Genomic DNA, 13,144 nt, shown 5'->3' with positions numbered 1-13,144 from the left:
GTGACGATTGCCATATTTCCATAGTCGACTGCATCTCGATGCCTCTCAGCCGTAGAAGCCGAGTGCAGGTGACCAGAAATAAAGCTCCGCAGCCTTCCACTAGAATGCCGTTCGTCTGGCAGTCTCATCTCCTTCAGAGGGTCTTTCCCACCTAAACTCTCCGACTTTATTTAATTTACGATGTTCTGGATACCGTTCGCGGCTTTCCTAGCCGTCTACAGCGTCCAAGGCGGGTTATTGCGACAGACGATCTCGGAATGGTTCTGGCAATCCTGTAATATGCAGCCTCTCCGGTGTCCGGCTATTTATTAACAACGTCTCAGCTGTTGTTGTTGGCAACTGGCTCTATATATCGGATGGAGAGGCATGGGGGTGGACTAATAATGGGACATTGAAATCTTTCTACCGTTGCGTTCACACCCCCAGCGAAACGGATGCCCGACGAGGGTGATTGGCGCAGTCTGGCCCACCATTTCAGTCGACCTCTCCCAGTGATGGACCAACGTCTCCGTTTATATTGCCAACCACTCCGATCCTGACCCGAACATGCCACATCGCAGATGACCCGTAACTTGGTACGATGATAGCACAGGCAAAGTCTACAAAATACGGTGGTTGGGCATACAATAGTTCGGACTGGACTCCGATCTTTGGTCTTACGAACCTGGCGGACTACCATACTGGTCCCAAGAAGTAGCGCCTGCAACAAATGGGCTATCATTCGGGTCTAATGTCCCTTGGGCATCAGCCTGGGCCGTGGGCAACTCGACTTTGTACAGCTTGAAAGGCTCTATCGCTGGCGGCGGTTCTCTTACCCCGAACAACATTCTCTCGGGTTTGGTGGAGCATTACCCATCAAGCGAGCGTTAGAGCAATTCTACAGGTGGCGTTCCAGGCAGCTCCCCATACTTCAATCAGGTGCAGGCTCAATTTGCTCCGAATTTCGGTCAAGAAGGTTTTGTGATTGCAGTCGGAGGTACTAACCCAAGTGGACAAACATTCACATTTGAGCAAGATGCGTCGATGCGCGATATGGCAGAGATTGTGCTGTATGACGTATCCGCGAAGAAATGGTATATTCAGCGAGCTACCGGAGACATTCCTCCCCCAAGGACCGAGTTCTTTACGGTGGGAAAGGCTTCATCCGATGGCAAGACATACGAAGTGTAAAGTATATCGTTATGTACGTGCCGATGTATGCTGACTTGACCACATCAGATATGTGTACGGCGGTATGACTAATGCAACCTACGACCTCAACTATCCTGATGAGCTTGGCTACTTGAATGTCTATGTTCTCTCCCTACCTGCATTCAGATGGTTCCAGACCCCAGCAACAACGAGCACCCCCAGATGCAGCCACACTTGTTCCATTATCGGCAACAGGCAAATGATATCTATCGGTGGCTGCCCGCCTAGTACGCTTAATCAATTCGGCGCCGATTACGATGAATGGGCAAGCGGTATAGGGGTTTTGGACCTGTCTGAACTACAATGGAAGGACCACTACGACGCGGGAGCTGCACTCTATGAGCGAGCACAGTTGGTCCAGAAATACTACAACCAAATTTATGCCAAGCCAGCGTGGAGTGATCCGGCACTGGCAACAATATTCGGTAAGTGCCCTTTTCGTCTCCAGACTCAGGGACGCAATAAGTATCAGAACTGTGTAAAAGCAGCGTTTGCCGGCCCAATCCATCCCACTACACCCCCAACGCCTGGCCCAACATCTCCAGTACCACCTCCAGCATCATCAACGTCTCCTCATGGTGGCTCGTCTCATACTGGCGCTATTGCTGGCGGCGTCGTGGGAGGCGTGGTAGGCTTGGGTCTTATTGCTGGGCTCGCATACTTCCTTGGAACGCATCGTAGTCGCAAAACCGCCGTCTCGGGATCTCTTGCGCTCCACCTTCAGAGCCAAAGTCTTCTCACATACACAACAGCCCTTCAACAATGCAGAAGCCATCGCCGGAGATGGGCCAAACGCAGGTGTTTGAACCAAGTGAGATGGAGGGCGAAACTCATCAGGTGGCCGAATTACGCGGGGTATATCGGGAGCTTGCACCAGGATAAAGATAACCCATAAACGTCCAACTGGGCAGGAACAAGAAGGTAGCAGGAACTCTCATTCTGGGACTTCATTGTAAGCAATGTCTTGATTTGGCATGTTTCCCCTAAGCTGAAGCTGCCATGTACGGCTTTGCGAAAAAGGCTAGATGTTTTGAGTCAATTGTTGGTCTTTCACAGCAGCTAGATAGGTTTGGTAAAGACTGGCGCTCTTGTCTCCAATGAACTAGAGCAGTTCTGATGGATTCAAACTTGCACTTTGACCATGTTGACAGTGAGAACGACTGGTAGCTTCATTCCAGTAATAATAGTGTAGTGCTCGCCTGAGTGCCCTCCGTGCCCTCTCGCTGACCCCACAACCAGATGGGAAATGTGCAATACTGCGGAGAAAATTATTTCTTTGCCCGAACATCAGCCGTCGAACGCAATGTCACCCAGAGTCACCTTGCAAACAGTGAACCCTCGAAGACTCGACACGAGCAGCGGGCGGCTACTTCTTTCATAGTTTACAAGGACCAAAGGAGCAATCCAAGCAAGGAATCGACAGAAAATGCCTGCTCCGACGGCGCCGCAGCGCGCTGCTCCAGAGGCAATCGTAGAGTCCGAACCCCATCCCCACAATATCCTTTTCCCGCCCGTCATAAATGAAGAAAATATCGAAGTGGACATCATAACAGCGCCCCAGCCCGAAAGCCTACCTCAGCAGACGCAAGAAGAGACAGACACGGCAATGCAAATCGACGAAGAAGGTCGACCTCGATTCGCTCCTGCCTCATCGTCCCAGACCCCCTCAGAGACGACGGCTCTACGAATTCAATCGCGCAAAGTGCCCGTACCACCACACCGCATGTCCCCCCTCAAGCAAAGCTGGTCGAAGATCTACCCACCGCTAGTCGAGCACCTGAAGCTGCAAGTGCGGATGAACATCAAGTCGAAGGCGGTGGAGCTGCGGACGTCGCGGTTCACGACCGACACGGGGGCGCTGCAGAAGGGCGAAGACTTCGTTCGGGCGTTCACGCTGGGGTTCGACGTCGACGATGCCATCGCCCTGCTGCGACTGGACGACCTGTACATCGAGACCTTCGAGATCAAGGACGTTAAGACTCTGCAGGGAGAGCACCTGGGTCGCGCCATCGGCCGCATCGCAGGCAAGGACGGCAAGACTAAGTTCGCCATCGAAAACACCTCAAAGACCCGTGTCGTCTTGGCTGACACGAAGATCCATATTCTGGGCGGCTTTCAGAACATCCGCATCGCCAGGGAGGCTGTGGTCAGTTTGATCCTGGGCGCCCCGCCGGGCAAGGTGTATGGAAATCTGCGGACCGTTGCGTCGAGGATGAAGGAGAGATTTTGAGTTTGTTTTGGGGTTCTTTTCAACTATTTCCCACGGCGCGATGCATCGAACGGCCTTTTTTTGTCCCCACGAATTCATATGACGTGTTGCGATGATAAACGGCACTGAGCTTTTCTAGACGATGGATGGGCTCGCATCAGAGCAGTGAGAAGGGCCTCTCATGATCGTTACCACGCGCGGATCCTCAATGAGATCCTGGCAATGGAAAGAAGAATGAAGAAAAAAGATTCTAGAATCAATTGATGACGACCCCAGGTAAAGCTGATTAACCCATGTGGTTTCGGATCTCCAGCCTTCGCGCCGAGCTATGCATACAGAAACAAGACCACCCGAGAAGCCGAGTCGTCTGTGGTTCTAATCCCTTTTGAGGGGCGTGAATGTCTCCTCTATCCCGTCCTTTGTGATGACCAACATCTGCAACCCATCACCCACCTCAATATGTCGTTCTGTTGCGCTGGTAAATGCATCCTTGACTAGTCCGACAACCACATCCTTGGGCAAACTCTCAATCGGCCTCTGCTTCAAGTCATGACCCACGCCTGACGCTGGTATGTACTGATTTTTGTAGTTGACTTGATTGTCCAGAAACGGCATGATCAGACTCGCCGCCGCACCCGCAGCCCGGCACTGTTCTCGCTCGTAACTCCCCACAGGATCGTATGAATACAACGCTCCCTTGCCATCTTCGTCCAAACCACCCAGAATTGCATGCACATAGTAGGGGAAAAATCTCTTCTGATACAAGATTGTAGAAAGTCGTTGCGCGCACGCCTTCACACTTATGGGTTTGTTATGCTGATACTTGTACATCTTGACGATGGCATCGAGGCGTTCTTTCAGGGCGTTGCCGTCGGCTGCAAAGCCTACAACTGCAAGTACGATCCGCGAGCTTTGCTCATCAGAGGCGTCTTCTCCGATGCGGAAGAGCTTGGGCACGTAGCGAGAGTTGATGTTGTAGCCGGAGGTGGATCGCGTGTCGCCGGCGAGGATAGCAAAGTCTGCGCCGGTAATACCAAGTGTAGACCCGCCGTTGTCGGTGTACCTGTTGCAAGGTCAGTCAAGCATCAGTATCTTACGAGACAATGGCAAACGAACGGGTAGAAGGCATGTTGTTTGGGCCCTGCGGCTTCCTGCCCTGAGGCAGCGTGGTTTGCAAATGAGTAGCCTGGTTGATCCGACGGTATATGTTCTGAATTCAGTAGAGCGGCCATGGCTATGAGAAGAATCGAATGTCTGAGAGTAGATGACAGAAAATGAGCTCGAGGTGCTGGATCTTTAATTCATCAATGACGGGCACGCAAATGGTCGTACGCAACTGCGCTCTCCGCCTAGCTGCACCGCCGCTCCTGTGGCTGGTGCCCGCCAAGAGGAAAACGAACGCCACATTTTGCTGTTGTCGATTCGACCTCTCAATACAACAGCCTCTGCCTTTGAATTCAATGTTTCATCACCCATCAATCTGCGTTCAGTCCGCCTAGCGGGTAACAGATAAGCCAAAGATGAGTGGGCTTGTCAGCTACGAAAGCAGCAGCGATGAAGAACAGCCGTCCCCTCCCAAAGCTAAAGTCATTGCATCCTCCAAGGGAAAACCAGCCGACTTAACAGTTCCTACTGATGGCGTTGCTAGCAGCAGTATCGAAAAAGGATTTTCGACAACAGAGCCAGGAGAGGGGACAGATGGAACTATGAGCGTTGACAATGGGCCAATGCTGGGTCCCGCCATGCCAGATCAAATGCGCAACAACGACGAGATTATCGAGCAACAAGATTCGCCTGCAGAAATCTCTGCGAATATATCTGAACGCGAAACTATCCACCTTCTCACACAGACAACATATCCTATGACGGCCATCCCGCCTTCGCCCCCAGGTTCTCCTGATCCTGCATTGGACGCAAAATTCAAGCGTTTTTTGGAGCTCAAGGCTAAAGGGGTGCATTTCAACGAAGACTTGGCCAAGAAGTCTACCTTTCGCAATCCCGGGTTGCTGGCTACGATGATGGCTCGAGCAGGGCTGGAGGCAGACGACCAGTACAGAACTTCTCTGCCACGGGAGTTCTGGGATCCTTTAGGATTTCCTTCGTTTGCCTACAAGGAGGAACTACTCCGAAGTCAGCAAACTTTACGCGAGCAGGACTCAGCCTCCAAGAAAAGCCTGGCAGCTGCGGGTAAGAGAACGATTCAGTTCACCTCAGGCGGAAAGTCTGGGGCTTCGAGTAGAGAGTCGACTCCGGGACTTGCTAACAAACGGAAACGACCTTAACGACGTGTTGATATGTTCGTATTTTTTTTTTTGGAGAAACAGTTGAACCACACGCAGCAGGGCCTGGAAGAGAGTCGTCGGAAGGCAACCACCCGTGCCTTTACCAGTGAGTGGTGCAAACTGCTCTCGTTTATGGAGCATTTGTCATCTCCATGGATATTTCCTGCAGAGGTAGTCATGCGCCCTGGTACCTCCAGGTTGTAGGCGAGGATCGGAGGACCAATCACGAACAGTCTGACATCATGTATGTGCCAACTCAGTCTGTTTCGAGGTCATGCATATACTCAGCCTCCATAGGAGGTCAGCAAGAGTGGATGGTTTTCCTGAAGAAAACGGAAGAAGCTCACTCCAAAACGCTGAATGGTCACCAAAAGATCTGGTCGGTGTGAAGGATGTTGATGATGCACAGGTGATTCCTGGTAGGCGGAGGTTGATTGGACTTGAGCGAAGCCCAGGGCAGGCCAATCACACGGAAGGACTGGGGATGCTCGGGTTCCTGCAGCTGAAACGATCCGAGCGTCGGTTCGAGGTGGTAACGATGCTGGATGAGGGAGCCCTGGCGGTGCACGAGCAGAGAAACATGTCCGTGTCCGTCGCCCCCTAGGATCAACTCTCGCCCTCCTCTTGTCTGCAATAATACGAGTGCTTGAAGCAGGGGAAAGGAGTAAAGATGTCACGATGGGCATGGTGCCTTTACTAGGGGCCCTGGTAACCTTCGCTTCGCTTCTCGGATTTTCAGGGTCCAGAATCTGATCGGCGCGCCATAAGGAACTTGGACGATGCGTGAAGGTGCAGCGTTAGGCAAGAGGGAGGGTCGCGTCGGTTGTTTCTGTCTACCTACTGTTCCATAGGTAGGCAAGCTTTTTGATCAAGAGGATTTGGTTTCCAGAAAGCGGACCGGGTCACGTTTGTTTCATGCTTTTCCCGCGACCGTTTGAAACCAATTTGCGCAGATTCCTCAGGTGAAATGTTGGTGGGTGCGCGAGACGAGACCTTGAGAGGGAGGCTCGAAATCAAGCCCGTTCCAATTGACAGATGGTGGAAGCTCACCCTGTCTCTTTCTCTGCTAGACCGACCTTTATCTTTGCTGGCCATGTTCATTGGCGAAGGTGGGGAGAGGGACATTCCGTCGGTGCATGATTGCGTCTTTGGCGGTGGCCGTGGTGTTGGTGGCCAAACGAGTGGGAACCGTGGCAGGCCAGTTGCAGGCTCGCAGCCAGTCGCAGCCAGTCGCAGCCAGTGGGAAGATTGGCAGGCCACGCTCAAGCCTCAAGCACGCTCCATTCTGTTGCTCCTCTCAGTCCTCTCCACCTCCACGTCTTGTTCTTCGTATTATTGCCCATCGAATCTGAATCGTCCAGCTCTTATCCTCGTTGGCCTAAGTGCCTACCTAGGTAGTGGCCTCGCTCACGGCCAATCGCCTCCGCCTGGACGTGCCTCCCGGCGCTTACGGCCGCCACCTGATGCTTGCCCTCCCCTGCCCTTCTCACTCGTTCATTTTGTGAAGCAGCACGAGCAAATCGACACCGTCCTCAACCTCGCCGCTGTCTCCGTTTGGCTGTTCTGCGTGCTGCAAAGCCTCTAGCAACTTTGTCAACTTTGTCCTTGCGCCGCTTCGAGCAGCTGGCCTGTCAGCGGTCTCCAAGTGTTTCTCTCCCGATCCTGGTGCCAATAATGGCTCGAAGTCCAAGAAGCAACCCCCCCATTCCCTATGCAGCCTGATCGAGTTGCCCGAAATGTCCCAGTCGACCGCCGACACACTTCCCCCTCAGTCTCCCCAGGATCGTTTGGCCCAAACAGCCGCTGGTGTTTCAACCTCCTCGCTGGCCAGCCCTCATTCGTATATTCTGGCCTCCCGCAAACCACAAAGTCCCGCCGTGCTACAGGGGAGTTTAATCCCTCGAGACTACCTGAGCTCGTTATCCAGCTCGAGGTCGCCCTCGGACCAGCAGCGCAAGGTCGCGGATGATAATACCTTGTACGAGAAGGTGCCCACTCCTAATGAATCTGGGAAGAGGCTCGTCAAAAATACAACGGAGGGCGAGGCTGCCCTGACACGAGAAAAGTGCCACAACAGCACTGCGCCGCCCGACGAGCTGGAATCAAGCGTATTATCAACCTCTCAGAGTGCAAAGGATCAAGGGGTTACAGCTCTCCTGGAATCCCCAAAGTCGTACGCTTCTTCTTCTTCGGCTAGCGTGCACCCACCGAACAATATGCCGCGGACATCCTCAATCGATTCCGCCATTTCCAACATCTCAAATGCTTCGCATGCTCAGAAACAACTCGGAGAGGTCAAAGAGCTCACGCGAGAAGAAGTCCAGAATCTCATTGCCACAGCTGGCTCTGCGGAGAACCTAATCCAGCACCTCTTGAAGGACAAAGGTCACGCTGCTGCTCAAAATGCCCAACTGTGGAAACTGGTCGACAAACAAAGGGCGCTGTTACTAGGTCTGAACAAGGATCTTGAGCGGCTGACGAAAGAGAGGGACAGATACAGGAAGAAAGTCAAGGAGTTGCAGGCCCAACCCTCGACGGCGCAGGTGGACCGTCTCCGGATGGAAGAAGGGAACTCGCCTCAATCTGACGGAGAAGTCTCAGTCGCCTCGAGGGAACCTGAACCACCAGCAAGCTTAGATCTGGGCTTGAGGCCAGATGAGCAGATTCTGAGTAAGGGTGTTACCGATAGCCACATGCAGAGCTCGCCCATCGATCCTGCCATGATGCCGTCACCACTACATTTACAACAACAGCCACCAAAGGTGCAGAGTCTGGCCACACACCTGGCACAGCCTTCCTTTGCGCTCACCGAGCCGACCCCGCTCACGGAGAAGCCACCAAAGTCATTCCAAGCCTCCAGGAAAGCACCGCCTAAACCGCTTGATCTCCGCCCAGCAAAGGAAGAAGTGACAGCTCACCAAGTCATTGTCCCGAACGAGGTGATTGTCAGCGGCGACGAAGATGATGAAGAACGAGAACCCATGCAGAGAGGGCGACGAAAAACTCGAGAAGAAGATGATCGAGACCGCGAACTTCTCGCACTCAAAGAGCAGGAAGCCAGAAGTCGGTCCAAAAAGGAGAAGAAAGCGAAGACTGAAACAGAGGACCCCACGGTTCTGGAGCAGATGCCTCTGCCGCCGCCTGTCACTGAAGGCAGCCAAACCTTACCTTTAAGACAAGACCATCTCTCTCCTGCCTCGATAACGTCCGGCTCAGTGGGATCTTCAGTTCAGATGTCACTCCCTTTGCGAAGTCCTGGTCTTCCGATGAGCCCTCGTCCCATGATGGGCTCTGCGCTTCCCATGTCCCCACGTCTACCTGGTGGTAACTTCCCTCTTTCACCTCGTGCGCCAAAGATGCCTTTACCCATGCCTACTACACCCGGCCAGCAAGCACCTCACCCACAGGCACTGGCACAAGTGCAGATAGCTGCTTCAGAATCTCACAAGAAGATCGGCCCCTCGTCCCTGTCGAAGATGAACACCGCTGCAGGCCCTGATTCGGATCGAGCTCAGATCCATGAGTCTCCTCTGAGCCCGGGTGAGGTGCCACTCGTAAACCGAGGCCTGGTGGATCCGAGTTGGCCTGACCTGCTTCTCCCTCCAAATGCCTTACCTTCGATTCAGGTGAAAGTCGCCTCTTCTCGACTGCGGCCCTCAAGAAACAGCATGCTTGGGCTGAGGATGCCAGAGGAGAATGCGGTTTTCAGTTTGTCAATCTTTGAGCGTGCGACCTCATCTGAATTTTGGCGAGTGGAGAAAATTCCTACTTCACTACCAATTCTGGAACAGCAATTAAGATCTCGCTGTTCCAATCTTCCGAAACTACCTGATCGAAAACTCTTCTCGGGCCATTCGCCTGCTGTCGTTGACGCGAGAAGAAATGCAATTAATGAATACTTTGACGACTTGCTTGACACACCCATGGATGAACAAGCAGCTGCGGTCATATGCCGATTTTTGTCGACAGACGTCATGGAGCCACAACTCACCGTCCCCTCACATAATAATGAAGACGTACAAACCAGACAGGTGTCACAATTGCACTCAGGCGTTCCGACCAAATCCGGTTACTTGACCAAAAAAGGCAAGAACTTTGGAGGATGGAAGTCCCGATATTTTGTTCTGGACAGCCCGGAGCTGAGGTATTTCGAAGCGCCTGGTGGTGCACATCTTGGCACGATCAAGTTATTGAATGCCCGGATTGGCCGGCAAACTCAATCAGACCCTTCCTCAAATGCAGAGGTTGATTCGGAAAACCAATATCGGCACGCCTTTCTTATCCTAGAACCCAAGCGCAAGGACGTGAACAGCCATGTTCGGCATGTGCTTTGCGCGGAAAGCGATGCAGAGCGGGACGAATGGGTGGAGACGTTGTTGCATTACATCGACGAGAGGCCGATGGAGCCCAAATCACAGTATGGAGCGGGCGTTCAGACCTCACACACCAAGGATGCGAAGCTGTCCCAAAGGATGGGGTACGAGGATGCTGAGTCAAAATCGAACGGGAGCCCGCAAACCCACAGTGATACACCCTCCCCCTCCATTGCATCTAGCCAGACTCCAGAGCTCCTTCAGGAACCGGTGGCAACATCAAAGGCGTACAACATTTCGGGCCCAATGAATGGAGCTGTCATATCGGATGCAGGAAGCTGGGGCAACAAATCCGCGAGCAACAGTGGGAGCAAAGAGCGAGAGCAGAAGAAGCGCAATCTCTTCCATTTCCGGAAGCCCTCGTACGAGCAGCTTACTCCCTTGCAGCCGGTTCAGCCCAAGAAATCGGAACTCAACGCTCACCGAGGTGGGCACATTAGACCCGTGTTCGGGATGCAACTCCAGGAAGCAGTAGAGTACTACTCACCTGTGGATGTGGAGGTGTATCTTCCGGCCGTGGTATATCGCTGCATCGAGTTTCTCCGAGCCAAGAATGCTGCGAATGAAGAAGGCTTGTTCAGGCTCAGCGGGTCGAACATCGTGATTCGGCTGCTCAAAGATCGATTCAACACTGAAGGTGATGTCGATCTGCTGGCAGACGACGAGGATTACGATGTGCATGCCGTGGCCTCGCTCTTCAAAACATATCTCCGCGAATTACCGTCCACGATTTTAACCCGCGAATTGCACCTGGAATTCTTGAAGGGATTGGAATTGCCTGAGAAGTCACAAAAGATAGTGACCTTTAACATTTTGGTGCATCAGCTGCCTAGTGCGAATTTCTCATTGTTGCGGACGCTTTCACAATATCTGCTTGAGGTGGTACAGAACTCGGAGCGGAACAAGATGACCGTTAAGAATGTCGGAATTGTGTTCTCTCCGACGCTCAACATCCCAGCGCCTCTCTTCGCCTTGTTTCTGACAGATTTTGAGGCGATCTTCGATAAGCCCACCGATCAGGAATCTATTCAGTCGACAGAGTTTGAGCGTGGGGAGGGAGCCCTCACGCCAGAAGACATCCGATCGCCTCGGAGGCAGATGTTTACCGACTTACCAACGCCCATGTACAATCAAGATAGCTTTGCTCACAATGCTCGGGCTACTGGAGGGAATGCACGACTAGAATACCAGCTTGATCCCACCAGTGACTTGGGATTTGCGCCGCTACAACCATCGTACGAATCCAGACAATATGTCTCTATTCCACACGAGATGCCCATGAGCGCGCCCAGGTACCCCCCACCACAACCCCCCAACCAACATGGAGGGAGCAGCCAGTACGGAGGCTCAAACAATATGATGGTCCCAGAAAATGCAGCGAGTGCCAGAGCGAGACGGCGCGAGAGCTCGATGCTGTTCATGTGAATGAAATGTCTCCACTTGACGAAGGAATACTCTGAAGGCAGAGAGGTAAAGATGACCTCTTGCGCCGTTGCTGGATAGTTATTGTCTTGTTGTCTTTCGCTTCCAAATACCCCATTTTGCAGGCGGGTTTATTTTCGTTCGGTCTTTTCTCGGAAAATTTCTGTCCTAGGACAAGCATCTGAGCGAATCTAGCTGTTTTGTACTATCTTCGAAAGAGTGGAAGGGGGCGGGGACCTTCTTCTCCATCATGCCAATCACTTAATGAGAGCCTTTTGAGTCGAGATGAAACCTTGGGGAACGAGCGATGGAAAGGATGAAAGGTATACGAATGTCAAGATCCTTTCGATTATTGGGAAAATGGGGAGGCATCATGACAGACCTTCCGAGTTCCGGGCGATTTTTATCAACAGCAGCGAGATTTGGCTCACAGGGTTGAAGAATGAGCGGTCAATAGATCAGTTGGCCTGGACCATGATGGTATTCCACTTCTTTTGCCCCATCATCTTGTCCCGACTCTCATGCCCGTGAAAGAGGATCGATGGATGAGCTGAGTGAGGGACGCCTGCAGACGTCGCCAGTCATATTTGCAGCGACTTCGACTTCGCCACGCCACAGATAATACAGAATATGCAGCGTTGAGGAGTAGAGTTTGGAGTGCGTCTCGTCGTCACGGTCCCTGGCCTTGTCGAGCGTTACCATGCTGCTTTAGTTTGTTGGACCAAGTCGGTAGGATTCGTAAGGTCTTAGTCAGGCTATCTTGGTCAGGGGGTAGCGAAGTCAGCAAACAGGTGTTGTCACAGAACAGAACAGTTGGGAAGGAAGCGCGATGGGTTGATGCCTCGTCGGATGAGGCACCCGTTCTCCTTGTACATAGAAAATGTCCGATTGGATGGTTGGCTGATTGGCTGTCCCGCTCACAAAGCCAACCTATTCTCCTCGTATTCCGCAGACCAGACTCCTATATTGACATAACTTTTGCCCGCTCTGTGGGGAATGGTTCCAATCAGTTCGGATAGACCACCTCTTGCTTTCGAGGCCTCCCTCTCCCCTGAAAACTCAATCCGCTCCTCCAGCCTCAGCCAGCCTTATGCATTAACGCCCGGCCCCTTAGGACTCCGTTGCAGGGCCTGATTCGCTGGCCTAGCTGGGTGCGGCAGTCAGACTCCACCGGGCGGCCGGAACTAGTCGAAATATAGTACTTGTGGATTGCTGGGTCCGATGCCCCCACCAGTAAGCAGCCAGAAGGCCTCCTGGGGTCTCCTGGCTGCCTCCCTGGCGCAAGCCTCCTAACAAGTCAACCCCCTCGTCCAACTGGTTCTAGTAGCTGTCTCGCTGTCTTGTCGTTGTGGAAAATATACTTAGTGTATATACCAAGGGCAATCCTTATTTTTTTCTTGGACTTCTGACTTAGGCCCGAGTTCTCCGTCAAATCAACTCTCACCATCTCCGCCACCCTCGCGCTTTGAAACCCCCCAGCTGACTGCCCGTTGTCGCTTGGCTCCAAGTCGTGAGTCAGGTGGGAGATGTCCTTCTGAACGGTCAATCCCACTCATTGGGCCGAAGCGCAAGCAGATACGAGACTCGACAGCGGCCCAGCGCACTCTCAAGTACTCGACGGTTAGTTGGCATTGGAGAAGCGCAAAGGAGTCCTCACCATTTTCGAA

At 52.8% G+C, this 13,144-nt stretch overlaps 5 protein-coding genes across 5 annotated transcripts; 4 read left to right on the top strand and 1 right to left on the bottom strand.

Annotated features, from left to right (window-relative positions):
* Positions 1–1,023: 1,023 nt before the first annotated feature.
* On the top strand, positions 1,024–2,086 carry Z519_04393 (uncharacterized protein; the record flags this gene model as incomplete). Its single annotated transcript, XM_016762139.1, has 2 exons — positions 1,024–1,166; positions 1,219–2,086. The coding sequence occupies 2 exons, from the start codon at positions 1,024–1,026 to the stop codon at positions 2,084–2,086; spliced, it is 1,011 nt and encodes a 336-aa protein (XP_016621086.1).
* Positions 2,087–2,617: 531 nt separating this feature from the next.
* Positions 2,618–3,421, top strand: Z519_04392 (pre-rRNA-processing protein PNO1; the record flags this gene model as incomplete). Its single annotated transcript, XM_016762138.1, has 1 exon — positions 2,618–3,421. The coding sequence occupies one exon, from the start codon at positions 2,618–2,620 to the stop codon at positions 3,419–3,421; it is 804 nt and encodes a 267-aa protein (XP_016621085.1).
* A 354-nt stretch (positions 3,422–3,775) lies between these two features.
* On the bottom strand, positions 3,776–4,632 carry Z519_04391 (uncharacterized protein; the record flags this gene model as incomplete). Its single annotated transcript, XM_016762137.1, has 2 exons — positions 3,776–4,463; positions 4,517–4,632. The coding sequence occupies 2 exons, from the start codon at positions 4,630–4,632 to the stop codon at positions 3,776–3,778; spliced, it is 804 nt and encodes a 267-aa protein (XP_016621084.1).
* A 288-nt stretch (positions 4,633–4,920) lies between these two features.
* Positions 4,921–5,682, top strand: Z519_04390 (uncharacterized protein; the record flags this gene model as incomplete). Its single annotated transcript, XM_016762136.1, has 1 exon — positions 4,921–5,682. The coding sequence occupies one exon, from the start codon at positions 4,921–4,923 to the stop codon at positions 5,680–5,682; it is 762 nt and encodes a 253-aa protein (XP_016621083.1).
* A 1,736-nt stretch (positions 5,683–7,418) lies between these two features.
* On the top strand, positions 7,419–11,480 carry Z519_04389 (uncharacterized protein; the record flags this gene model as incomplete). The annotated part of the gene is made up of 1 exon (XM_016762135.1): positions 7,419–11,480. The coding sequence occupies one exon, from the start codon at positions 7,419–7,421 to the stop codon at positions 11,478–11,480; it is 4,062 nt and encodes a 1,353-aa protein (XP_016621082.1).
* Between the last annotated feature and the right edge of the window lie 1,664 nt (positions 11,481–13,144).

Source organism: Cladophialophora bantiana (genome assembly GCF_000835475.1).
Source record: "Cladophialophora bantiana CBS 173.52 unplaced genomic scaffold supercont1.6, whole genome shotgun sequence".
Taxonomy (NCBI): domain Eukaryota; kingdom Fungi; phylum Ascomycota; class Eurotiomycetes; order Chaetothyriales; family Herpotrichiellaceae; genus Cladophialophora; species Cladophialophora bantiana.
This window is presented reverse-complemented; position numbering and strand designations above follow the sequence as displayed.